The 22,605-nt window shown below is 41.6% G+C and overlaps 2 protein-coding genes across 3 annotated transcripts in view; one reads left to right on the top strand and one right to left on the bottom strand.

The window, feature by feature from the left end:
- nod1 (nucleotide-binding oligomerization domain containing 1) overlaps positions 1–22,605 on the bottom strand; it is a 475,392-nt gene that overhangs the window by 251,591 nt on the left and 201,196 nt on the right. The gene's annotated exons all lie outside the window — the stretch shown is intronic.
- The window catches only part of cdk14 (cyclin dependent kinase 14), a 206,314-nt gene that overhangs the window by 134,371 nt on the left and 49,338 nt on the right, over positions 1–22,605 (top strand). For both annotated transcript variants that reach the window (XM_061049639.1, XM_061049640.1), the window contains 3 exons: positions 6,345–6,393; positions 15,365–15,504; positions 20,491–20,641. In XM_061049639.1, coding sequence (XP_060905622.1) covers positions 6,345–6,393; positions 15,365–15,504; positions 20,491–20,606 — 305 coding nt within the window. In that variant the 3' untranslated portion in view covers positions 20,607–20,641. The remainder of the gene's footprint in view (positions 1–6,344; positions 6,394–15,364; positions 15,505–20,490; positions 20,642–22,605) is intronic.

Raw genomic sequence — 22,605 nt, 5'->3', positions numbered from 1 at the left:
AATATTAACATGAAGTCAACAACATGGTAAATGTGTTAGCAAGTGTTAGCATGAGGCCTATTTTTATGACCAACAAACATGTAGCCCAATTTAAATGGTGAACATGGCGTCCACTGTCACTCAAAGTTTCTGCATGATGACACAAGTTTGAGCCAACTTTGAATACACATTACATAAAATGGTTAGCATGGAATCAAAGTTCTTACAGCACATTAAGTCATCAATCTGAATGATCAAGTGTAAGGATGGAAACTTTTTATTTCCAGAATATATTCTAAAATAAATCATTTATTTTTTGGGGGGGGCTTTTCGACACCTTATTACAGATAGGACAGTGGATTGAGACAGAAATCAGGGTGCGCAATGACATGCGGAAAAGACACAGGTCGGATTCGAACCCAGGCACTTGGAGAACTTTAGCCTCCATGCTTTGGCCTCGTGCACTGACCACTAAGCTTCCAGCCCAAACTAAGTTACTACCAACACAGTAACTGATGATGTATGAAGACAGTACAGACTACCATGCTCGCATTTTGACAGTTGTTTTAATGGCTTGATTCAAACATCCAACAATCAACACGATTGCCAAAATGAGGCAGAGCTCAATTGACTTCATTCATGCAGCAGCAGCAGCAGCAGCAGCAGCAGCAGCAGCAGCAGCAGGCGTGGGGGTGGCGGCTCTGCCAGGGCAGCCGCGCCCTCTGGGAGCTCATTAGGGCTTTTTAGAGAGAACATGAATAGAGGGACTGCAGATTAGTGTTAGCTTATGGAGGGAAGAGGAGCCGGAGTAGAGTAGAGGGGACAGGCGAAGATGGACATAAAGAGGGTTAGAGTGATGGTGCAGGGGGGCAATGAGGCATCACAAAGCTGTACGAGACCCAGCCTCCTATCTCCAGTGGCCAATTAGAGACCTACTGGGGTTGACTGTCATGGTCACATGCACACACAACTCATACAAATGTAATCTCTCATCCTGTGACCATGGCTACAGTTGGCTCTTGTCTGCCTCACACACACACACACACACACACACACACACACACACACACACACTCACTCAGGGTAGATTTGCCTGAGTCCAGCCTCGGAGCGTTGCATCTGTTCACAGATCTGATGTTATTATAGCTGCACCTTCACTGGAAGAGTGAGATGTCACCAGAGAGGTTACGCTTCAACTAAACTTGTGAGTGTGGCTCAAAATAAAGTGAAGCACAATCTTAAGTATACAATAAATAATAGTATTTACTGAATGATATATGAAACACAGGGCATTGGTGGGCGATATTAATACATTCAAGCTCAAGTTACAAATCATTCTGCAGCATATTTCTTTGCCCCCAGTGTCCTCAGAGACTTGGTTGGTTTAGTTTATTAGTTTATTTAAATCAGGGACAGTGAACAGAAAAGGGTTAATGTCAGGAGAGGAAAGATGCTACCAGAGTTAGCTAACTAGCTAATCTGTTGACCCTGGGCAGATGATGGCAACATTTAATTTCATGTTCATTTGATGCTTTTGCACTATTCACCACTGCACTGTTTCATGTTTAGTCATGTAAATATTAGTCTTTTCTTATTATGTTTATTGTTGATGTTTAATGTTGTACCTGTACATAAGAGAGCACAGTTCACTGAAGTTAAATTCTGTGTGTGTGTGTGTGTGTGTGTGTGTGTGTGTGTGTGTGTGTGTGTGTGTGTGTGTGTGTGTGTGTGTGTGTGTGTGTAAGCATACCTGGCCAATAAATCTGATTCTGATTTTGATTTAAAGCATTCAAATGTAGATTTTGCAAAGATCAGATTTCATAACTTTTTCTGGGTTTACAACAAAACGTTGTAAAGTTGGTTCCCTGACTGTCAAGCAGCACCACAAGTCATGATGCATTTGTGATTGAAATGCAGCTGTACATGTTTTTACTCACATTTTCATTCATATCTAATGGATTAGTGAGCTCAGGGAAAGAAAGGATCTTCACCCGGTTCATTAACAATGTTATAAATAAGACAGACTCTCTTCGGATAACAGAATATTTCACTGGATGGAAATCACTCTCTTTATGTTTAAAAATTCTGTCCTTAAATAACCATCTCTTGCCCAAATCCCTTTACTCCAGAGTCTGCAGCTAACAGCAGAGGGCAGTGTTGCATCAGTGTAGAAAACCTCCTCTGATGGAGGATACGTTTCCACACCATCACTGAGCTCTACTGAGCTAACTGTCTCACACACACACACACACACACACACACACACACAACTAAACACACAGCCTGTGTCACTCATCAGCTTATGTTTCCTCACATTCACTACATCCTCTCAATGCAGAATACTTTCCATACTATTATTTTTTTCTTCCCAATCTTTCGGCCACACATTTTATGAAGTTTGGATTTCAGACATGATTGTGTGGTTTGCCCTCAGAGTCGAGACAGCACATTTTCTTTATTTTAAAAAAAAAACATTTTTGTGGCTATGAAAAGCTTCCAGAGATACTTCCTCACATTCAGACATTTAGCTGTCTCCGTTTACTCTGCTGTCTTCATTACTTTCACAGAAGGTAGACTCACACACTACATACGGAAATCTTTGGTTGTCTTTGTTTGTTTTTTTTTTTGCTTACTGGATACAACTTTTTGAAAAGTGGTTTAATCCAATGTGCTTTACTTTCCACATTCTGCAGGACATCGTGTGATTCAGCCAGCTCTGAGTCTCTGCACACATATTTATGATGCTCAGAATACGGTATAAAACTATCCTCATTGTGAACCGTATTAAATTATTGTAAAATACCGTTAAATTACCGTAAATTATCATATGCGCACACTTTTTTTGTGTTTATTGTTGATGTTTAATATTATACCTTTGTACAAAGAGGGCACAGTTTACCAAAGTAAAATTCCTTGTGTGTTTAAGCATACCTGGCCAATAAAGCTGATTCTGATTCTGGGTATTAGACACCTTAGTTGGTGATACTAGACCAGGGGTGGGAAACTGGCATCCCGGGGGCCACATGCGGCCCCCATCAACCCTTCAACATGGCCCTCAGTGCAATTTTCACGCATCAATTAATTGGAAACATGAAGAAAATATGACAAAATCTGCCATGAAATCATGAAAACCAGAAAAATGTCCATAACAATTTATGATCACTGGTATATGTTGAGTTAAATTTGAGACATAATTGACTGTAATCGTTTTTTGAATTCTATAATTTGGCCCCCTGGCGGTGAGAATTAAATGAACGTGGCCCTTGCTGTGACCAAAGTTGCCCGTCCCCTGTACTAGACTATCAGAGACGTTTCTCCAGCAGTCTACAAAGTGTGAAGGCAGATATGACTTTTTGTAGAACGACATATGAAGTCAGCTTGGAGTGGTGTTGAGGACTATAAATCCTCAAATGCATTCAAGTTTTTAATAATGATTGTTTACCTCTTTAAAAGCCTGTTTAGAGATAAAGTTAGTGCTTACAGATTGCTATACCGTGTTGTATATGATCCACTTATTCGACACCTGTAAAGCACATAGTTTGATTGGCAGGAAAAAAAAGTAATCTGTATGCATTTTCACATATGCTCCTCAAAATGTCTAGAAAATTTAGGAAAAAACTCGTCCTGAGTTACTCCTTCACACGTGCACCTCACCGCCTGTCCCTACTGGACGGGAGGGGCAGAGGGGAAGGCAGGAAAGTAACACGAATGACGCAAAAATGGAGGCTGAAGCAAAAGAGTACAAAGCTATGTTGACAGTTTTTGCCTGCATATCATATGCAAGGTTTTCACGATATCACTAACAGAGCGGAGAGGTACACACTGGTGAACAGAAAACATAATGAAGCTGTTTCAGTATGTGCACAGAGATCTGCTGGTTGCACGCTGGTTAGGTGATTTAAACATTCTCCCTCCCAGTAAATTTGTCTAAATATTTCCTGCTGCGTTCACACATCAGCACAACCTGACTTCATGTCAGTTTTTACACTTGCAGCTCAGAGTTATTGTTTTTACACACACACACACACACACACACACACACGTCAATTTGTTCCCTTTACCATCCTCACTATTACTCAATAGTGACATCATAGAAAGGACCAAAATAGACCAGCCGTCCTATAATGTCCTTCTCCTCTCACCTCCACTCTATATATTTCTGGGTTCGTCAGCTGGCAGCCCTGACCTCCTGTTTTTCCAGTTCAGACCAGCTCCGGCACTGAACTGGGCAACTGGACCCTCTGCTGGCAAGCTGGCAGGCTGGAAGGCTGAAACTGAAAGGCTGTTGGGTGGTTGGCTGGTCGGATTAGGCTGGCAGTGTGGGAGGTGGACTAGCTCTCTGGGTGGTTGGCTAGCTTGTGTGGTGGCTGGTCTGTTGGCAGCTCCGCCCGACTGTGTGTCCACATGGCAGTTTTGGCTGAGATTAAGACAACACCGCAGAGCTTCACACACTCCCAGCATAATAAACATAGCAGTGGAAATATGGAGAGGGCTCCCTCACCAAACCCCCTTTTGAAAATAATGAAGCACATGTACACACCTCAGACGGTAATACTCGAGAGCTACCCACTAATCCGTCACGCTGCCGTAGTAAACGAGTCTTAAAACCCAGAAATAGGGGCGCTGGTGGCGCAATGGTTAGTGGGCACGCCCCATGTATGGAGGCTGTAGTCCTCCAAGCGGGCGGCCCAGGTTCAAATCCAGCCTCTGGCTCCTTTCCTGCATGTCATTACCTACTCTCTCTCTCTCCCTGATTTCCAACTCTATCCACTGTCCTGTCTCTTTATTAAAGGCACAAAAATCTAAATCTTTAAAACCTGGAAATGAGCTAGCATTTTAGCACTCCTGCGTCCATCATCTAGACGGTTATGGGATTTACAAATTAGTTTTTTTTTTGGTTAGATGCTCGTAATAAGCTCTGTGGTTAACATAGGCTTAAGTGATTAAAAAAAACAAAAACAATCTATGACATAAAAAAGATCTGGAAGTGTCCCACACACTTTCACGACTAACAAAAGGGGGTTAAGTCGGACGACAGAGTGTGTCGGTAACCTTAAACATCATCACTTCCAACATGGAAACTCACAGAAACACATCTCAGAATCAGATTCAGAAATACTTTATTAATTCCCAGTGGGAAATTTGGTACATATCTACTGGTTGGAAGCTCAGTGTCTGTGACGCCCGTGGTGTAGTAGTTTCTTTATAGCCTTAACATTAGCATTCAACTGTCTCTGATTACGTTTACACTTCAGGAATTATGAAAGTGGTGTTCAATTGTGGAGATTGGACAAAACCTGAAAGTGTCATAAACTCATTTTCATCACAGAGCTCATTTTCAGCAATAATGGAAAAATCCAATGAAAAAACAAACCCCATAGACTTTTTGTCGACAAACCGTCTGGGGTGGCCTACTGAAATACTAAATCCCTGCGGCACTCTCACACATACTACTCATTGCTCCCTGCAAAAAATATTTAAAAAACAATTGTTGTCATATTATGTGTAAAAACATTTGTTTTCATCTCGTGCCTTTATTTTGCAGCAACACTTGTCAATCTAGAGTTGAGTTTTCTAAAATGGAAGCAGCAGAATCAAAATGACTCAAGTTGTAAATGTTTTATGCTGAAGTCATCTGAACAAAAGGTTGAGTTAGCATGTTCAGCAAACAATCAACAGCAAAAGAGTTTACCAAATATGAAGTGACACTGATTGAACATTAACATGTTGCTTATTTGTATAAATACAAGAAGCATGTTGGCTCATTTCTAGAAACTGTAAAGCTCATATTCACGCCTTACTCTGCACGGCTATATTCCATAACTACTTAGACATTAAAGATTTCCCTTCAATAACCATCTTATTACTGATTATTGATCATATAAGGATTAAGTTGTGCATCCATTTCAATCGTGATGATTTGCTCAGCCTTTTAAATTCAGAATGCGATTATTATGTAGAATATCGTCATGCAGAATTAGGCATTAATAATAATGGCTAATAAAGAGCTAATATGATGCTAACACATGCTTATAAGAAAGTGTTTATGGTGAAACTGTGACATATGATAAGAAGCAGACAGACCTGTTATTCAATCTACTAAATCTGTTTAGTTTCTGTTGTGGGCTTGTTATAAAGAACGGCCATGTTCTCTGTCGTTCAGGTAAACGGGTTTGTTTGTTTGTTTGTTTGTTTGTTAAGAGGTGATGATTGTTTGTGATCCATCAGTACAACTTTGTTTTATCCAGCTTTTTTTATTGTGACGCATCTATGGGATGAAATAAATGTGGAATATTGATGAAATGTGAATAATTAGTTAGTATTAATTGAAGTGACTGAATTGTTGTGTTTCTGTGTCATTACAGACCGCTTTACGGTTTACAGCGCCAAGAAGCTCAGACAAGCGTGGAATAAGTAAGTAAACTGTTGAATGAAGAGTTTTGCATGTGTGTGTGTGTGTGTGTGTGTGTCACTGTTTGTGCAGATGTAGGTATGGTGGGAAATGTAATTTGTAACATTTGGGGCGGCTGTGGGTCAGTGTGTAGACTCCCCCTTCCTGCAGTATGAGTGTGTGTGTGTGTGTGTGTGTGTGTGTGTGTGACTCTGCTTTGAGACATTTAGCACATATGGCAGGAAAAGGGCACGGTGGCAGCGACGGGGTTCCCCACAGATGTGTGCCACTGTTTGCCCCAGGCACACATCTGCAGGGGAGACCGCAGAGGGCGCGGGGGGACTTTGTCTCTTTTCCACAGGGAATTTTTTTAAAGCAGCGTCAGGCAAGTGATTTATGTCAAACTCCAGCTGTCTGATCAGCTGGAATCACAAAGTAGAGCAGCTTCTGCGGAGATGCATCCTGCTAACTAAAGCCCTCTACACACCGGACCTCTAATATATGCTCCCACTGCGATCTATAGTCATTGCATACCGTAGGCTGTCTGAGTGATTACAGTCGGTGTCTCAGGAGGATGTTCCTGAAATGTGCCTCTAATCTCAAAAGTTTGAGTCACACCGCAGATTACTGACAGTAAGGTCAACAGTGCCCACTCCGTGATGTGCCACGTCTCTTCATGATAGAAAGTTATTCTGTCCACAGGTCAGGGAGGGTGAAGAGGGTGGAGCTGAAGTGTTTGACGATGTTTGAATGAACACATAAGGATCCAGTTTAAATGAGAGATTTCTTAAGTTACATTAACTAAGGTACATTTAATTTCACAAACTAGAAGTCATTCTTGGCTCAGCACTCAAGTAATGCTTTAAAAGGTGCGTTTGTCAAAATAAATAATGCTGAACACTGACTCGCTTTAACAGCAGGTCTTTCTTCAGGCAAACTTTCTCCAAGTCAGGGCCGTGGTCACAATGATGTCATAGCTTTAGGGTAAATAAGGATTTTTTTGCAAAAAAAAATAAAAAATCTAGGGCTGTCAGATGATTACACATTTTAATTGCTGAATTCAGATAGTTCTTTTTTTTTTTTTTTTTACAAATGTTTGAAATCCCATTATTTAGCACTTCAAAATAAAAGTGGTCAGGCTTTTACTGTCTTAAGCTGAGAGTAATTTACTTCAACCCTGCTTTTATTTTGAAATAAAGTAAGGACCTTGTGGTGGATTGAAGGTAACGACATTAAGTGGCGTAAAACATCTCAAAGTGAAGGGTAAGAGAGTGAAGGCTCGATGTCATTAGGATATTACTTTTGACTCGTCATATGAGCCGTCTAAGTTTAATGAAATGAGACGTTCAAAGACGCAGCAGTGTCGTTCTTTTCCATCACTGTGACTACAGGGAGACACTGAGGAGGTTTCTCCATCGTGCACCAAAAGGGACAAAAAAAACCTGTGATTTAAAAAAATGAAAGCATTACTTTCTGTCCTTAATTAATCAGGATTAACTAGTTCAGGGGTTCTCTAACTTTTTTGGCTTGTGTACCCCCTTTCAGAATTTCTTTCAGCCAAGTACCCCTTTGTCCGGCCAAGAACATTTTTCAGGAAATAATTTGGAAAAAGAGTCTTCATACATTCATACATAATGCAAACTATATTATAAATGAATATCCTCAAATTGGAAATAGTGCCCTATTAAATGTTGCGTAGAGAACATGTGGTGTTAATTAATTTGTCTTGAATGGATTTTCCTAGAAATCATTATAATGGTTTGTTGTGGTGCAACTTTTTTTTAACGACATTTGTCACGTACCCCTTGCAGTACTCCCACGTACCCCCATTTGAGAAACACTGAACTAGTTAATGGTGCCAGCCCTCATAAATGATCTGTATTTGTTAAAAACCTGAAAATGATTCTTGAAACAAAACGATCTCCATAATTCTAATGATTATTGGATTCAAAAAGTACTGAAAACATAAATCTGTTCTGTCATATTTTTCACTAAAGAGAGAGGACCGGTGCAATTTATTGTAACTAGAAATTACAAGAAATTACCTTACAGTGGGTGTCTTGGAATTTTTTTTTTTTTTTATTATTTTTTTTACATATATCAATACAGTTATGGATATAATTTGTACACAGCTACAGCAGGAATACCAGGTTCACTTTTCGTTCCTTTTTTAAAAATATAACCACTGGCTCTTTGTTCTGTTGCTATATAAGCAGCTGTTCAATGAATTTAAACCAACCCAAAACATTTTTGAAGTTTGGAGAAGATTCAATATCGTACATAGAGAATTACATTTTGATGAGAAATGAGAATCCGAAGTCATATGAGTCGAGGCGGACTCTTTGTGTCCCCTCCCAGTCCCCTGTCCTCGCTCCAGTCCAGGAGGAAATCAAAATGTGAAGAAAGAAAGTGAGGAGGAATGTTAATGACCGTCACTTCCTCTCTGCGGCCTTTTATCGTAGTCCAGGGAGCGCTGAATTTGATATGAACTTATACACTCACTTTGTCTCTGCTCGGAGAGCTGGCTCACCCTCTCGTGCTCTCTTGTTTCTGCGCTCACTCAGACATTCCCCCCCCCCCCCCCCTCTCTTCTCTGTTTTTCTTCCTGCAGCTGTAAAAATGTGAACGATTGATGTGCAGTAAGTCGGTCAGGGACGATAGTTTTTATGTGCTTTGATGTGCATAGTAATATCACTGTATTTATGTTCACTCAATGGAAAAGACAGACTCATGCACAGTGAAGTCACGCAGCTTTTACTGCGGCGTCAGGCTCCTTTATGACTTCTATAGGGAGGTGACATTTACACTCCTGCTTTTCTGTTTCTGACAGAATGATTAAACACAGCAGCATGTTCAAATAGTTTAATGATTGGGATCAAACGTGGACCAGGAAGCAAAGATTAAATATCTTCTTTTTTTTTTACTTTGCAAGATGTCGCATGTTGAAAAGTTTAGCTCGTTGCACTTTGAGTAAATCCAAATGATCCAAACATTTCTTAAAAAAGATAAACAAATGAGGACTGAGCAGATCGACTTCTTGTCATTGACTTCTTTTAATGGCAATAACGAAGTTTAATTACTTACATTCTGTGCAGAGTGCAAGTTTGCTTTCCACCATAGCTTTCAAATAGATAATGAATCTGCTTAAGTTCACATCATGCCTTCAGCTCGGGTGTGCAGAGTAAATAATGAAGTCGACTCAGCTTTCCATTACTAATATAATGATTCTAACATGGAAATAAATTGGAAAGATTAATCAGCTACTTTTATCTTGAGTAGATGAATCTGGAGGTCATTGCATCCTGGAGAAATGTCACATCTCTTGTTCAGCATGTCACACTGAGGCTGCTTTTCTATTTTTTTTTGGGTGATTAAAATGATGATTATTGTTGTTGACTGTTGGTCAGATATGCACCAACATCAAATATTAGACTTTTATATATCGAAATCAAACTTAGCAATTACTAAAGAATGATTCTTAAACAGGAGGGACTATGGTCAGTTTCACTCTAGGGACCTGGGGGCCAGGATGCCACGTTTCATCGAGCACGGTCTGCGGGAGATGTGAATGTAACCGTGCTCAAACAAGGAAGTGGACCGCTATATGACATATTTCCAAACGGGCCCGTTTCATCCTCTGAGCTGCACGGTAGATGTGGAAGTAGGAAGAGGGTCGTTGTTGGCGTCTCAGAAATAACTAAAACATCCACAGTTAGCAGGATGGTACTCAGCCTTGGGGTGGTTGCCATGGTTGCGTCTTCTGTTTTTCAGCTTTATGCTGGTTTTTCAAACCAACTATGTGCATACTGCCCCCTGCTGTATCGGACTGTGTACATACACAAGTGTACTTGTTTACTGAACAAAGTTACTGAAGTGAGCGCAGGGAAGGGGGGGGGGGGGGGGGGGGGGGTGGCAGCAATTGTGATCAGGCATGATAAGAAACAATCGTGCCTTGGTGAAAACGCCCTTTAACCGTTTAAACTTGACAGACAAATGATGATTCTGTTGACAGTTGTGTCAGATCTGAAAAGACGTCCATCAGTTCCTCCAGACTGGATGGGCGGGATGGTTCACTTTTAAAGCGCTTCGTTGCCTTCCAGCTTTTGATTTAAGTGTATTAAGTTTCAATGAGAACTCTGGCACTTATCAAACCGTCATTAATCACAACATTCACTTACATTCATTCATACCTCGGAGCTGTCAGACATCAGCGTCCTGTTTCCAGGCAGTCTGCTTTTCACATGCAAGATGCCAAACACAGCAGCAGAGGAGGAGCTGTAGTTACCCAACTAGCGTCATTTCTGTCCTCTGTCCTCCGGCTCCTTGTGTTGATGCGTGATTATCATCACATCACGAGGTATGAAGAGGTCTGGGGTTATTGATGGGTCACACAGAACTGGGACTTTCAAGAAGCTTATTTTTTTAAGTCAGGTAACCTTGGTAATGGTGGTTAGGTTCCATACCTCAGCTAGTATTCACAAGCTGAGGAGTTTTTAAGAGTGTGCTAGTTAACTAACACACTGCAGAAACTTCACTCTTACCAAGTGTAGTTAGTGAGATTTGAGTGATAGTACTTCTTATTTAAAGGAACTTTATTTCACTAGCCGCACTGGAAGCTATTTTTAGGCCCCGAGTCCACCTGGCGGTTTTTTCAGTTGTTTTCATTGTGTAGAGAGCGTTCGCAGCAGAAAGCAACCGCCTGGATAAAAAGAGCAGAGCCCATTATCTTTTTTTACAAGTGCCATGCCGTTTTTGTGCGGCCGCTCCCGAGCGCTCAAGTTGAACATCTTTCAACTTTTCAGAAAGGCGCCGTTGACGTCACGGCTGCTCTTTTCAAAATGTAAGATATTTCCTTGTATTTTAGCCTCCTACGGATCGTGTCTTGTACTCACGTCCTCTTTGCTCCGTGTCTGATCGCAAACATAAAACATGCAGTAAAAAAAGAAACAGAGCAGCGTCGGTCATACAGCGTCCGTTGTCAACAGACTGTTGTCGTAGAGACAGGACGGTCGGGCAGTGCTGTTCTTCTCAAGAGCACAAACGCGTCACGCAAACACTCCCGAGCGCACAGTCAGCGCTTCTCTGCCCCGGAAAAAAAGCTAGGTGGACACGGGGCTCCTGCTCGTTGTATTTAGTGTGACGAGACATTTTTGTCTAGAAATGAGACAAATACACTTTTTAAGATATTATATTTTGCAGGGTGTATGTTCAAAAACACAAATAAGGATCTCATATCCAAAGGTAAAGTCAATTTAGAGCCTCAAAATGATCAAACTTCAACATTTATTCAAGGTTAAACTTGTTTAATTAATTGATGTGTCATATAATGAGGAGTAGAGGCACTGACTAAGCTGCTGTACTTTATGAACTGGGAGTGAGAACGTGTTGTCAAGACACACAATCTATTCCTCTGGAGGTCGTGGAGTCTAGCCCAATGAGAACATGTTTTTTGGTAAACATAAATCAAGTTTGCTTTTAGCTTCGTGTTACTCGTGTCTGTTGAAGGTCATTATTTTACAGAACTCAACAACTTTGATAGCTGCGTGCTAAAGCCTGTTTGCCCTCACGTAACCCTCCTCCTCAGGTGAGCCAAACACAGTGAAAGCTCTTCACAGGAAGTCTTCAGACCTAAAAAAAAAAAAAAAAACACAAAGGTATTCTACCCAAACAGCTCCTCGTGCTGCTCTGCTTAAACAAATAGACTCATCTGCCTCTCTGTGCTGCGGTAGGAGGAGAACACTGACAGGTGTTTTCCTCCGTCACGCTTCTCCCTCTTCCTTGGTATCTAGTCCTCTGATAGCCGTGACAAAGAAAACACCACGCACCACTAAAGGCAGGAATGCTTCTCTCTGCTGTAAATGTGTCGTCACCTGCAGCTGTTTGATGGTGCTGGAAGATACTATCCGTCTTCCTGCAGATGTGCACTCACTCACTCTGCCTGGATGACAGCGATGGCAGGAAGGAATGTGTGCCCGCTGCACATCAACACTTCTCAAAGGCTAACGCTCTCATATCCGGGTGATCTCTTCATATCTACCTGCTTTGTTTCTACGCCTGAAGAGCAATTACAAAGCGAGCCTGAGGAAAGCCAAATGCACGCACGGACACATCCTGTCAGTGAGAAAAATAAGGCTTTAGGGTTTTACGGGAATGAAGTGATGGAGGACTTATTTCATCTCGACTGTGGCAAAAAGTTTAAGGGCTGATTTAGTATTTTGTTAAGTTGAGATGAGGGACTTTTAAATGACAGATCAGAATTAAAGCAGCAGAACTGTTTTGGAAAAACAAATACCTGTAGTGCTAGTTCACACAGCAATGAGCAGCATGAGTCTCTTTACACTGGCCTTAAAAAAAATCACTTGTATGATCTTATTTCAACACAGGCTGCACAGATTTAATTCATATTAACATTAAAGGAAGAATGTGGGACTTTTTTCCAGCAGATGTCGCCCTTTAGCGCCAGAAACCAAAACAAACCACACATTTTGGCGACACCTCCGCTGTTCTGAAGCCTCCTCTCTCCATCAGCGGCACACCTCCAACCCCACTCTCTCTCCACTCACGCTCACATGACGGAGTTATCGATTAGAACACAATATAATTAAGCGCAGGCAGCGGACAAAATCGTCCTTTGCTCGAGCTGCAATTGCCTGTGTCCTGCATTGTTGTGTTAGCAGGCCAATGTTAGCGCTCTTGAGTTAGCTTGTCGCTTCACATTGCATGTAAATTTACACAGAATAACCGTGGTCTAAAAATGCTTACATGACATCCAAATAAGCAGTGAGTATGTTCTTCTTCTTTTCTCTAGTCCTTGACTAAAACAGCTTTATAGACAAGGCCGTCCCGTCCATGTAAACATGACTCTGACAACAATACAGCTGGTGGGACTCATGCTTCTCACTCATTGTAGACAGTCATGACTCAGAGACATTTACAGGATATACTTGATTTCTTCTGTATTTATGTGTCAAATGTTTCACATTCTGACTTTAAATTAACTCAGAAATTGATACAGTACATTTTTATTTTTAAATGTTTTGAATATTTTTTCCATGATCCTGACATATTCTAAATCTATAGACACTGAAACTGGATGAAGATGTGTTCTATATCAATATAACCATCCACATTTCCTATTCAGTATATTCTGTCCAAACGCTGGAAAGGCTCACGGTAAAAAAATGAACAATCCTGCTTTTCGCCGGTGTTTAAGAGCTGCTGCAACAGATGTGATCAGACATCTTAAACCCGTTAATATGGACGGTGAAATAACAAAATCATGAATAGTAATAATAATAATACGTTGGTTTTATTTGGTGCTTTTCTGAAAACTTAAAGACGCTTTGACAAAAACATAAAACAATAAAACAAAACAAAAAACGACGAGGACAGTACATGTGGGGGGGAGGGGGGAGGGGGGGGGGGGGGGGGAGTTAGTGGTTGTAGGCAGTGATGAAGAGGTGAGTTTTGAGGGATTTCGTGAAGGAGGTGAGTGTGGGGGGAGTCTCTCATGTTTTTTTGGGAGTGAGTTCCAGAGGTTTGGGAGCGGCAAACCAAAGTCTGCAAACCACACACTCTGCTCAGGTGAACTGTGTGAGCACGCTTTAACTTATAGTGACATAAAACAGTATCCTTTACACGGAATATTACGGACTACACTTTTGTCAATAGCTGATCTATTTTTTTAAATCTATTTTTTAGTATCTATTTTTTTTTTGTACATTCTTAATTTTTCTTTTTTTATTTAAATTGTACTAAAATAAGAAATAAGAGTTATGACCATGGTCAGCTTCAATATGTCATGCGATAAGATAGTTCTCTAATAAACTGGGCATAAATCTTGCCACTGGTGGAGTCACACTCTTGGTCCATTTCTTCTTCACAGTTTAAAGGTTCAACACCTTTTTTTTTCTAATGTGGTTGTGTCAGCATAGTGCGAGACTCTTTCTATAAATGGCGTTGGATAAAAGTTGACTCAGCTAAATAAGTGATGTGAATAGTCCTCCAAAAGAGCGTCTCTATTCTTCTCACTGCCAAACATGCAGTGTCAGCGGTGACCTTAAAAACCCCAGAACATGAAATGAGTAAAAAAGTCTTGTTTGTCTTTAAACTTTTCCGTGGAGCTGAACGAGTAGAGGCAGAAGAAGAGCTCCTGATGGACTTCATTAACGTTATCTCTCTGCCTCTCTCTGAGTGCTGCTGATGAGTTGAACAGAGATTTATCCTCCCTCTGTCTCTCCGCCGATAAGTCGAGTTGAGAGCCCCGTCGAGAGCCATGGGAGGGGCTGTCAGAGTGCTTGACTGGGGAGCCAGCCATGAGAAAGTCTGCAGAACATGAGAGGGAGTCTGAGTTGGAGGGACGACGAGCTGCGCCGAATAACATCATGTTTATTTAATGCACTGGATCCTAATTACTCGCCGAATGTGTTGCTGTTCGTTCATTCTCCATCTCTTCTGCCTCTTAGCACTGCAAGGTAGAACTGGTTCAGGAGTTCAGTGACTCCCTTATCGAACACTTAGCTATGCTTTAACACTCCCCATACACACACGCACACACACACACACACACACATTCAGATAGAGGCTACTTCCGTCCTAGCTCCTGCTTTAATCAACTCTTTTTGTTTCTCACAGTGACCCACTCGCCATGTGCGCGCTAAGCTCAAAAGAGAAAGGTGTGAGCAGGAGTGTGTGCTCCTTTGCATCTGTGTGTGTGTGTGTGTGTCTAAGAAGTGTTTTTCCTCTGGAGTCAGCAAACCTTCAGCATAATTAAAAGGCTTGTTTTTTGTTGTCAGCAGCTCTGTGCATTGGAGAAAAAAAACTGAGTTGCTTTCTCAGTGGGATGAATGAAAGGTGTGATGTGAAAATTCATAATTAATTTGGATGAAAACAGAGAGGTGGTTGACTGCCTGTGTAAGTTGTCATGTCCCTCTGTATATCCTCTGTGTTTCTGCGGTCACTCTGATAACGTGTGTTTCTGTGTGTGTGTGTCAGGTTGGGCTATGTGGACCATGCCGAGGAGTTGGCCTCCAGGTTCCTCCAGTGCTTCCCAAAGAACCGGCTGTCGGCTCAGGCAGCGCTGAACCACGAGTACTTCAGCAACCTTCCTCCACGGCTCTGGGAGCTGCAGGACAGTACGTAACACAACTTAACCAGCGATGTGTCGCTCTGACACGACCGGTCTCAAACAGTAGAGGTGCTGTTAAAAACAAACAAAAAAAACATGAATTATGGGCCCTTAGTATAAAACGAGTTATGAAAATGCCCAACGCTGTCACCGTTTTAAAGCACATTGAGTCTGCGCCTGTCGTTTGAAATGTAGAAATAAACTTGACTTGATTTGACCATGCAGCCATGACAACCGTAATGTTTCAGTGAGAATGTCCTTTAAGAACGACGACATAAAACTGTCTGCACGTAACTGAAAAATCTTAATTAAACGTATTTGTTTAGGCAGGTGTATTTTTAAAACATGACTTTCTTCTAAGCCAACAAACTTCATTGACTAAACAGTCATTTCAAAGTGTCAGAGAGCAACGAGAACATTACAGTCACAAGCAGCTAACCTTCGTTCTCTCCACAGAGTCCCTGTTATTGGCTCGTTGCGTTCAAGCCACCCCTGATTGGTTCTTTGATTCAGACCTGATTAGCTTGTTTGCTTTTTAAACTAAATGCAGAGTAGGGCCCTAATAGACAAGGTATAAATAATGTCCTGTAGATTTATTATGAAAACTCTAATCTACCTCATGTACCGCATGTCATCCATAGTTACATCATTAATTATCATGTGTATGTTGTTATGATAATGCGTTGGGAGGATTCACTTCAGTGTCTTAAGCGGTAGACGTGGTTGGTAGGAGGAGAAGCAGGGTCAGTCAAACAATGTCCTCTCCACTGCATCACTGTCATACTTTATGAAGGCCTGTACATGTTAGTTTTATTAACTTACATCTTCAGTGGAGATGAGTTCAGCTCAACACAGCGTGCGGTGTAGCTTTGTGTCGAGGAGTGCAGTTCACTACATGAATTGGCTGCTTGAATCGTCGCGGTTATTGTTATTATTATATTCAGAAGCTTTTCAAAAAACGGGCTGTGTGCTTTGTGACTTTTTGGGGATCACCCAACCGTGATGACAACATGTCTTTATCAAGTTAAAAATGTCTCTAGATTAGCACAAGACCTTTTATTTTTGCTTTCATACAATTATAGCTACCTTGATAGTCAGTAATATGGCCTCTTTTTATCTCTTTTGTCTCACTCTCTCTGCTGCAATGACATCCCCCCCCCCTGTTTTCTTATTTTCTTTGAGCTCCCTCAGCTACAATGGTCTTTGCATTATCCCCCCCCCCCCCCCCCCCCTCTCTCTGCCTCTGTATAGATGGGAGCTATAGCAGGGACCTATAGGGTTGTTTTTGTCCATGCAGAAAAAGGCTTTCTTATTATGTGGATGCCGTTTGGGACCGTAAGCCCAGCCGGACCTCCGCTGGCCGCAGAAACACCCTCAGTTTTGATTTTCCTGTTTCCTGACGTGTTTTCCGCCCACAGACGCTGCTGACTGAGACGTTCTTTTAATAACAATCCGTGCGATGTAAAGGCAGTTTTCTTTTAACACATTTGTCACCAGGTAACCAAACAGTATGTTTTAATACCAAAAGCGAAAGTGAATTTTACATCAGGGGCCATTATATACTAAATCAATGACAACATGCAAATGGAAATATGCATGACTGTGAAGATGACACAGATCTCGTAAAATAAGCACATTTACAGCTTGAGTAAGACATTTGCATGGGCTGGGGTTGCAAGAGCTTCTGTGGTTCTGTTTATCTGCAAGACAAACAGAACCATAGAAGAAATGTTTACACTTCAGACATTCTTTTGACCCTCCAATCCGTCATTATCTGTGAGCACTTCTAGGAAGCAATATTTCAGACAGCTTTTGATTTGCTTCAGAAAGTTACCTGCCACTCACCGTGGTCAAATAGACGAGCATGGATCCATAAAGAAGTCCAAAGAACACCTGATGAAGAGCCCGGCACGGCTCCAAACGCTGTGTTTTCAACGCATTAAGTGAAGAAACATTATTTTTGGGAGGCACAGTGTTGCGGGTCTTCTTGTTTTATATCCAAGTTTTGCAACAATGCGATAGTTGGTGTCTGAGAAATCAGTGCAGCGATTCCTAGTCAAGAACCTGGGCATAAGTCAGACTGAAGGAGCTAGAAGAACCAGAAACCAGACCAGTGTGCACATCCAGATGATTTCATGAAAACAGACGGCGTTTTGTTATTCAAACTTGAATGCTCACATGCTGTGTTAAACAAAGCCCCGATGATAATCACGCAGGAGTTACATGAAGGCGACAGTTTGGTCCAACACCTTCTAAGAGTCAGAGGCTTTAGCCAAAGCTTCACAGGCCTATATTTCAATTATTCCTGCAGAATTTGGTTTTTGGATGCAAGTAGCCCATGTCAGATACGACTTCATATCCATATTATGTGACAGGCTACATATAAATACATCAACAATCCCTTAAGCTGTTATTCATTAATGATGTGTAAAAGCGCTCTCAGCAGCCCTGAGTGTGCCGCCACTGACATTGTGCTGATATTAATGGGAGAATTCCTTTTTTTTTTTTTTTTTAATTCCCCCAGATTAAGATTTTTCAGCATTATTAATCCTGTTATCAGCACCCAGCAGGTTGTCATGTCTGAAAGCGGCGGTCAGTGATAGAGAGAGAGAGAGAGAGAGAGAGAGAAAAGAGAGATGGCTCATTTTGATTTTTGTCATGCTCTCTCTCTCTCTCTCTCTCTCTCTATTCCTCCTTTATCTCTCTCTGATTCTGTCTTTCTGCATGAACATGTGACACACAGGCAGAGCTGCAGAGCCACTGAGGGAAGAATGGCACCGAATTAAAACAGCCTCCTAAAACGAGGACAGGAATGGATAAACACAAAGTATCTGCCATGTGTGTATGTGGAAGAAAAAGAGCGGGGAGATCTGTCAAAATTATGCAAATTGGAAATAAATGCCAGATTAAAAACGCAGCCTAATTACTTCAGTTTTGAGTATTAGGCTACAACTACAGCCCCCTAAAGAAAGACTGGAGCCAATGGAAACAGCCCAGTAAAAACATACTGTACTGCTCTGTAGCATGCCACACGTCATCATACACAAGATGAACTGTCCAAGACGGCTGTGAAACTGATGAACCTTTTCGAGTAATTGTCTCTCTTTGATCCCTGTAGGGATGAACAGTATGTTTTCTATGGCCAGCTGTGCTCTCTATTGTCATGTGTATTATGGATTAATCCAGACAATACGCAGACAGATTAGCAGGGACAATGGCAGAATTAGTGAGACAATAGAGCTCCTGAGGTTGCTCTTACAGTGTGGATCGGATTGTGACCTTTCTAATTTGATTTCAGGGAACGTTTGTGTGGGCGTGGGATGTGAAAGAAGTGAAAGGAGCGGCGACCTTAGGGGGAAAAGACTCCGTACTCCAGGAGATTTACAACATTCTGAAAAGTGAAACAAAAGCAAATGTTTCCATGGAGGGTTTTGTTGTCTCGATTTCCACAGCTCTCTTGGCAAACCTCACTGCCTCTGTATCTCACTGTGAGAACAGGATCGGCTCATGTTCCAAAAGCAGCCAGTGTGTGGATGCAATTTCCCTAATTATTGTTTAGTGAGTGATATTGAATTAGGATTTAGTTGCCAAGAATATTCGAAACATTTAGCCAATTAAGTTCTTGTGTATAATGAGCCAGTGGTTTTCTTTCACACTGTTTCCAACATGTTCTCATTCCTAGCTTGTAAAATACATCAGCTTGGTCAGCAGTCCTATTTTTCTGAACATTTGAAAAACTATGCATCCTTTTTTTTTTTTAGACATCCAGGGCTCCACAGTCAAGTTAGCGTTATTAGTATGGGACATGTTGCTAGATCTCCATAATTATGCGGTTACATCAGGAACAATAACTAATGCCCACCAACATCTCAGATATGTTAAAAATGAACCTGCTCGGAAATATTTGACCCTTAATGAAGGAAGATACATGCAGTGTGCAAGTTCCCCTAACATTCTAATGTATAGCAGCAGAGCTAGGAGCTGGTCCAAGCCTGAGCCAGCCCTAACTATAATATTTATCAAAAAGGAACGTTTTAAGCCTACCTTTATAAGTATAGAGTGTCCGCCTCCCCTATCCTGACTTGACTTGTAGATGATTCTAAATACTACTCGACTCAATACTACTTTCAGAGACCTTAGGTACCACAAGCAGGCCTGCATTCTGACCAATTCCTAACCCTAAACCCCCACCCCAAGTGGACTTTTGAAGTCTTCATACAATGTCACCTGTTTTTTTTTTAACATTGAATATAAACAATAAGATAGAAGTCCAAAGACAACGAGGGGGAACCTACAGCTTCATATGTCGATGGCTTGGGCCACTGACCAGGATGATCCAGCGAATGTCCCAAGAGACACCAAGTGTCATCTCCGTGTCTTCGGCCCTCTAATACCACACCACCTTGTTGGGGACCAGCCGCTCCTCTTTTAGATGAATCATACATTTGCTAACTGGTTTTCTTATAGGAGCGTTAGTTCTTTTAGTTTGACATGTAAACCTATACATCGATTCACCTCATAGAGGCGGGTAGGAGACTGACAAATCCTTATTGTACATCCACGTCAAAGTGATCGGGTCAAATCTCACCACACAGATGCATGAGGTCAAATGTGAATCAACATCTTTTAATGTACTAGACATCCGAATTTAAGGCACCTGACAAATTTGCCTTACAAAGATCAAGTTTGAAAGTTTCATCAACTATTCGTACTTTCTTCTGAACTTCTTGTTAGTTTATTGAAATGTAAAACTTCCATGCAAAGAAAAACATAAGGAATGTTTGCACGTCAAATGTAGCAATTTAAATGTTTTTTTTTTTTTTACATATTTTTCCCTAACAGCAAAAATATGTAAACCCCAAAAGCACTGCAAATAAATATTCAAATATTCTCGTTTAAATAACCGTCTCTATCTTTGACAACTTACTTGGAAATGTTCTCCTGCCTGTCAGCCTACGTTCTCCTAATCCGCTTGCGTCTTCTCCCCCTGCAGTGTCTTCTATCTTCACCGTACCAAATGTCAAGCTGCAGACGGAGAGCGGGGACAGCATACAGGTGTGTGCACGGAGGAACAGTCATGGGAAGGCATCCTCTGGCAGCAAACACTGACCTGAGGCAGCATCCTGCACATGATTGCCTGACAGGTACGTTTCTCATTACCATGCAGGGAGCAGATACAAACAGTCTGCCGCTGCTGCTGCAGCATCAGCATCAGCAGAGGCAGGATACACTGGAAGCTCTCACGAGCATAGAATCAAGTATATAGAAGCTAACGTGAGGTGGAAGTTTAATGATCTCAGCTGGAAGTTCAAACATGATCACTGCAGATCTCAAAACAAGGATGCTTTTTTGCTTCCTTATGTCTTAATCTCAGTACTTCTCTTTGTATGAATTAAATGTCAAGAGTGGCTTTCAGTCTAATTGATTTTTTTAATGTGTAGCTACATTATCTACAATTTTATAAATACTTGTGTTTATTTTAAATTTCAGATCTGATGTGTGCGTTGTGTTGAAGTGATCCATAATGTCACCTCAAAAGAAAAGTAACAAGGGTCTCACTTCCTTGGAGAGATAACAGCATGCTTAGATGATGTTTTAGGTTGTTGATCAGCCTGCATTCGGCTGCTATGACCACTGACATTGAACAACAGAGTTGAGGCCATGCCCTTTCCCCTGAACTTAAACATCAGAGAGCCCTCAGGTCGAACACTTATAGTTATGGAAAGTTGTCCAGTTGTCTGTCAACCCCGCCAATATCGGCCAATACTGATGTTGAACCGATGCATCAGTTCATCCCAAGTATTTTAACTTTGCTGTTTGACAAATGTCCAATCTTTTTGACATGGAGGAGGCGGGGTTTATAACCTATACTGCAGCCAGTCAGCAGGGGGAGCTCTCAGTCTTTTGGCTTTACTCCCAGGAGGCTGTTGCTCTGTCCATCTCAATAAACAGTCCTATGGGTCATTCATTAAATGATTTGTTAAAGGCAGCAGTGCTTTGACTTTCGTTTTCATAGTCAAGCTTCCTAAATCTGTTTGCTTTCGTCTCTTTCAATGTACCAAAAAAAACAAATACATGAGCAGAATACGTATTGAAAAGTGGAAATGTGATAAAAAGTGATACATGAAGAAAGTTTTTATTTTGTAAAACAAGCCAACGTAGTCAGATCACTTGATCAAGCAGTCACACGGACGACTCTGCCTCACACTGATCTGCATCCCGCCAACCAGCAAAGTCTTTCTTTTGACACTGACGCCATGAGATCTGTTCTGTCTGCATTGAAGCAGAGAATGCCGTAATAGATGGAGGAATGGCTTTGAGTGGCCGGGGAGGGTGTCCCATTCTTTTGAGACGGGGAGGGGTCTCATTCACTCCTCAGATAAAGCTGCTCTATTTGCATGCAATAAGAGGTGCAGAGGCCAGGCATGGGGATAATGGTCCGACTAATGATGGACTCTGGATTGTGAGGGCCCAAACAGGGGCTCACGAAACAGCGCTGGGGACCAGATTAGATCTATAATTACTGACAGGTGCAAAGAGACACCAGACGCATCAACTCTCCAACTTTCTGAGAGAATCTTCAGCAATTTCATCCGTTTCTGTTTCCTCTGTAAAACCTGTATGCCTCTAAACGGAGGCTGAATACTGTGTATTTGCTATGCCAGTGAATATGTTGAAGTGTGTGTATCCTGATCCTGGAGACTTGTTTCTTTGTGAGTGTGTGTGAGAGAGAGAGAGAGAGAGAGAGTAAGAGAGAGAGAGAGAGAGAGTGTGTGTGTGGAGGGTGGAAGTCACCCCACTGAGAGAGCTGTGTCCTCTCAGCTGCTGCATTTACATTGAAATTAGCCTCTTTGTCCGGCGTCGTCCTAAAGCCTGACAGGCTGTGAGAGCTGCACTGATAGCAGCCTAATCCCCGTGCACACATTCACATTAATACACTGACAAATTACACTCAACACTCGCACACAGACACTCGTACATTCCCACAAACATAACTCATGCACATATTTGAACTGGGGTTTCCAACCAAGTATTTAAAGTCTCAATGAGTTGGGAAATGTAAATCAACAAAGTGTAAAGTTTATGCAATGAACTGCTGCATTTGTTT

This window comes from Labrus mixtus, chromosome 11 (assembly GCF_963584025.1).
Source record: "Labrus mixtus chromosome 11, fLabMix1.1, whole genome shotgun sequence".
NCBI classification, from domain to species: Eukaryota; Metazoa; Chordata; class Actinopteri; order Labriformes; family Labridae; genus Labrus; species Labrus mixtus.
The sequence above is the reverse complement of the archived record's forward strand: the minus strand, read 5'-3'. Positions and strand labels throughout refer to the sequence as shown.